Raw genomic sequence first — 3,113 nt, forward strand, 5'->3', positions numbered from 1 at the left:
TCTCTCTCTCTCTCTCTCTCTCTCTCTTCGTTCTTTTCCAGTTTAGTGGGAGGCTGGGTAAGTCCTCTTTCTCCCATCTCATCTGCTCTCTCTCCTAGTTGGTCCTGTCTTTTTATGCTTTTGGTCTAAACCTCTCAAAAGAGCAATGAACTGCCTCGTCCACCAGGTGTCTCTCTTTGCTCAGGTTGGGCCACCTGAATGAAGTCAGGCATGATCTCTAATTTACTTACACCTGTGCAATTTGCTGAATATGCACAATTCTGCTACAATGATATATTGTTTTCAGCATGATATCTGCAGCTTTAAGCAATTAGACTGGGACATGATCAAAGGGATTCATTCTGTTGCAAGTGCAACTTTTTTTTCATTCTCACTTCTGTGCCCTTTTACCGCATTCCTTCTTTATTCTTCATCATTATCTTAATTTTTAGTAATTATGAGGTGTATTTATTTCAGGAACAGCTGGGTGTGCGGCCACACTGCTTCACGATGCAGTCATGAACCCAGCGGAAGGTAAGGACAGCATCTTTCACCACAGAATTAGAATGGGTATTAAGACATTTTCTTTCTCAAAACAAAAGTTTGCCATACAGGAATTTGAGGGAAGAAACGTACAGGTGCCACGCCTGGGCCAACTATATTCACATGTTGGCCTTAACCATGCAGTCTCACATATTGACTTTACAGCTGCTTCTTGTCCACCTGCCCAAATATGTTAGTAGAAGGACACTGGTCAGAGTCCTCGTGTGCAGCTGTTAGATGGGGTGCAGCTGTCTGAGCAAATGCTATCAAAGTGACACACTACATCTTTGTGTTTTTTGAAACTTCATGTGCTTTAAAGACATTTACAGTATGCAAAAGCTCACTCATTTATTTTCTTTTTCTATCTTTGCCACCTTCACACTGCTAACCCTGGACACATCTGGGCCTCTCCTTCATCAATACATCTACCCATGTGCATCTAGTTGTGAAGCAGCGCATGCAGATGTATAATTCACCCTATGGTGGCGTGATGGACTGTATACGCGCCGTGTGGCAGAAAGAGGGCCCTGCTGCGTTCTACCGCAGTTACACCACCCAGCTCACGATGAATGTGCCCTTCCAGGCGCTCCACTTTATGACTTATGAGTACCTCCAGGAGCTGCTCAACCCCCACAGACAGTACAATCCCTCATCCCACATGTTGTCCGGAGCGTTGGCTGGAGCCATCGCAGCTGCGGCAACCACACCTCTGGATGTCTGCAAGACCCTGCTCAACACCCAGGAGTCTCTGACCCTGGGCCAGGGCCAAGGAGCCCACAGACACATCTCAGGCCTGGCCCATGCCTTTCGGACGGTTTACAGGCTGGGCGGCCTGCAGGGGTTCTTCAAGGGAGTCCAGGCGAGGATCATCTACCAGATGCCCTCCACAGCCATCAGCTGGTCGGTCTATGAGTTCTTCAAGTATGGACTCACCAAGCACCAGCACAACAAGAGGAGAGCGCAGAACATGGAGGCTGAGATTTAGAGATCTGAGATCTCCTTTGTTTATTCTCCTCTAATATTGTTCTGTCCTCCCTGTGAGGAGAAGATCAAGTCAATACGCACATAGAATCTGACTAAAATTCACCTCAGTTGTCCCATCCTTTTCAGACAGCAGATAAGAAAGATCACTTCAAAGACAGTTTGAGTTGTTGTATTTCTGCTACACTATTTCAAGACTAGATATGGTTTGGGTAATGTTTTTTCTCTCCTGTAGAAAAAAACATTTACACAGTAATATAGGACTAATTAATCTTGAGTTTTTTTTTTAAGCCATTCTAGTCACCACTACATTTGTCCAAATGGAGGATAAGTGTCAAGAACCCACACGGTTTGAGTTGGAAAGGTAGTCAGCAGAGGGCACTAGTGTCACTTTGTTAGCTCTCTTGTAGTTTTATAAGATTTGCTGTCCTAGCACCAGATTACTATTTTCACCCATCCAAGCCTTCAGTTTGCATATGAAAATCATAACTGACTCCTGATACAGGCTTCTTTCTAGATGTATGAATACATCCGTTTTGCTTTTTTAATATCATAACAGAATGTTCTCACAGTAATCCTAGACAAGTTCACTTTCTAGTTTGGGCTAGATACGGATTCAGTACACATATATTTTACTTGATCCAATTCAAAAGTTTCTCAGCCATTTAGAATCAAAAGCAAATTAACCCAATATAGTAGCTGACAACATTGTGTTGTTACACAAGAGAGAGCAAGAGTCAGGCCATCTGTGTGGATCTTGATTAATTGAACTGTGTAACTTTAAATGCAGTCCAGTAGTATTTGATCTTTTCAGAATAACAGATCATAGACCAGATGTGGGCTTCCATTTTTGCTTTTGGTTATAAATGATTCAAATTATTTTACTTTTTTTAAATGTCAAAGTTCTAGATTGTTCCCTATGATATATAATTTCGGTATCTGAAAAGTGTTTAATTTATTATTAATAATTTTGGTTCACTATATGAAATTCCCCCCCCACACACACACACACACACACACCATTAATGCCTTTAATGCCTTGTGTACGTGTTTGGCAGAGCAGACCAGGGCAGAATTAAGACGGCCATTTCTAACTGTAGCCGTCAGCCAGTTTTCAGCTTGTGAACTACTGAGTTTCAATATCTGTACTTGATCGCAACAGTTGTGTACATTGCACTGTGCCCAACAGGAGTTCAGTATCCCACAAGATAACGTATCTGTACCCCCATTAATTACACATCAATGGAAGCGGTCATTCTTATTGATTGATGTCTGATTGTTTCGGACACTGAATTGCACTCGTTGAATAAAGACTGAGCAGCGAGGCTTTACTCACTGCTCATAAATGATGCAAGCCCTCTTTTGATTTCTTTAAAATGTCCTGAATACTTTGCTATGTGAAGATGAGTTCGACTGTTTTTGCCCATCCACCTGTCATACAACACGACAAGTCCGTATTGTCTGTATAATCTGGGTGTGTATAAAAAAAAAACTTAAATCTTTGTTTTCGTGGTGAATAGAAACTAAAGAATGGGATGAACGAGACAGTGCCCTAAGCCACATGTGTACTGCCAAAAACACAAAGTGAGTTTGTCTTGTGTTTTCAGGTA

The 3,113-nt window shown here is 42.1% G+C and overlaps 1 protein-coding gene across 1 annotated transcript in view; it reads left to right on the forward strand.

Annotated features, from left to right (window-relative positions):
* slc25a28 (solute carrier family 25 member 28) overlaps positions 1-2,854 on the forward strand; it is a 7,114-nt gene extending 4,260 nt beyond the window's left edge. Inside the window, exons 3-4 of the mRNA XM_032541383.1 lie at positions 457-513; positions 966-2,854. Of these exons, the coding sequence (XP_032397274.1) occupies positions 457-513; positions 966-1,507 (599 nt within the window). The 3' untranslated portion in view covers positions 1,508-2,854. The remainder of the gene's footprint in view (positions 1-456; positions 514-965) is intronic.
* Positions 2,855-3,113: the final 259 nt, after the last annotated feature.

This window comes from Etheostoma spectabile, chromosome 17 (assembly GCF_008692095.1).
Source record: "Etheostoma spectabile isolate EspeVRDwgs_2016 chromosome 17, UIUC_Espe_1.0, whole genome shotgun sequence".
Taxonomy (NCBI): Eukaryota; Metazoa; Chordata; class Actinopteri; order Perciformes; family Percidae; genus Etheostoma; species Etheostoma spectabile.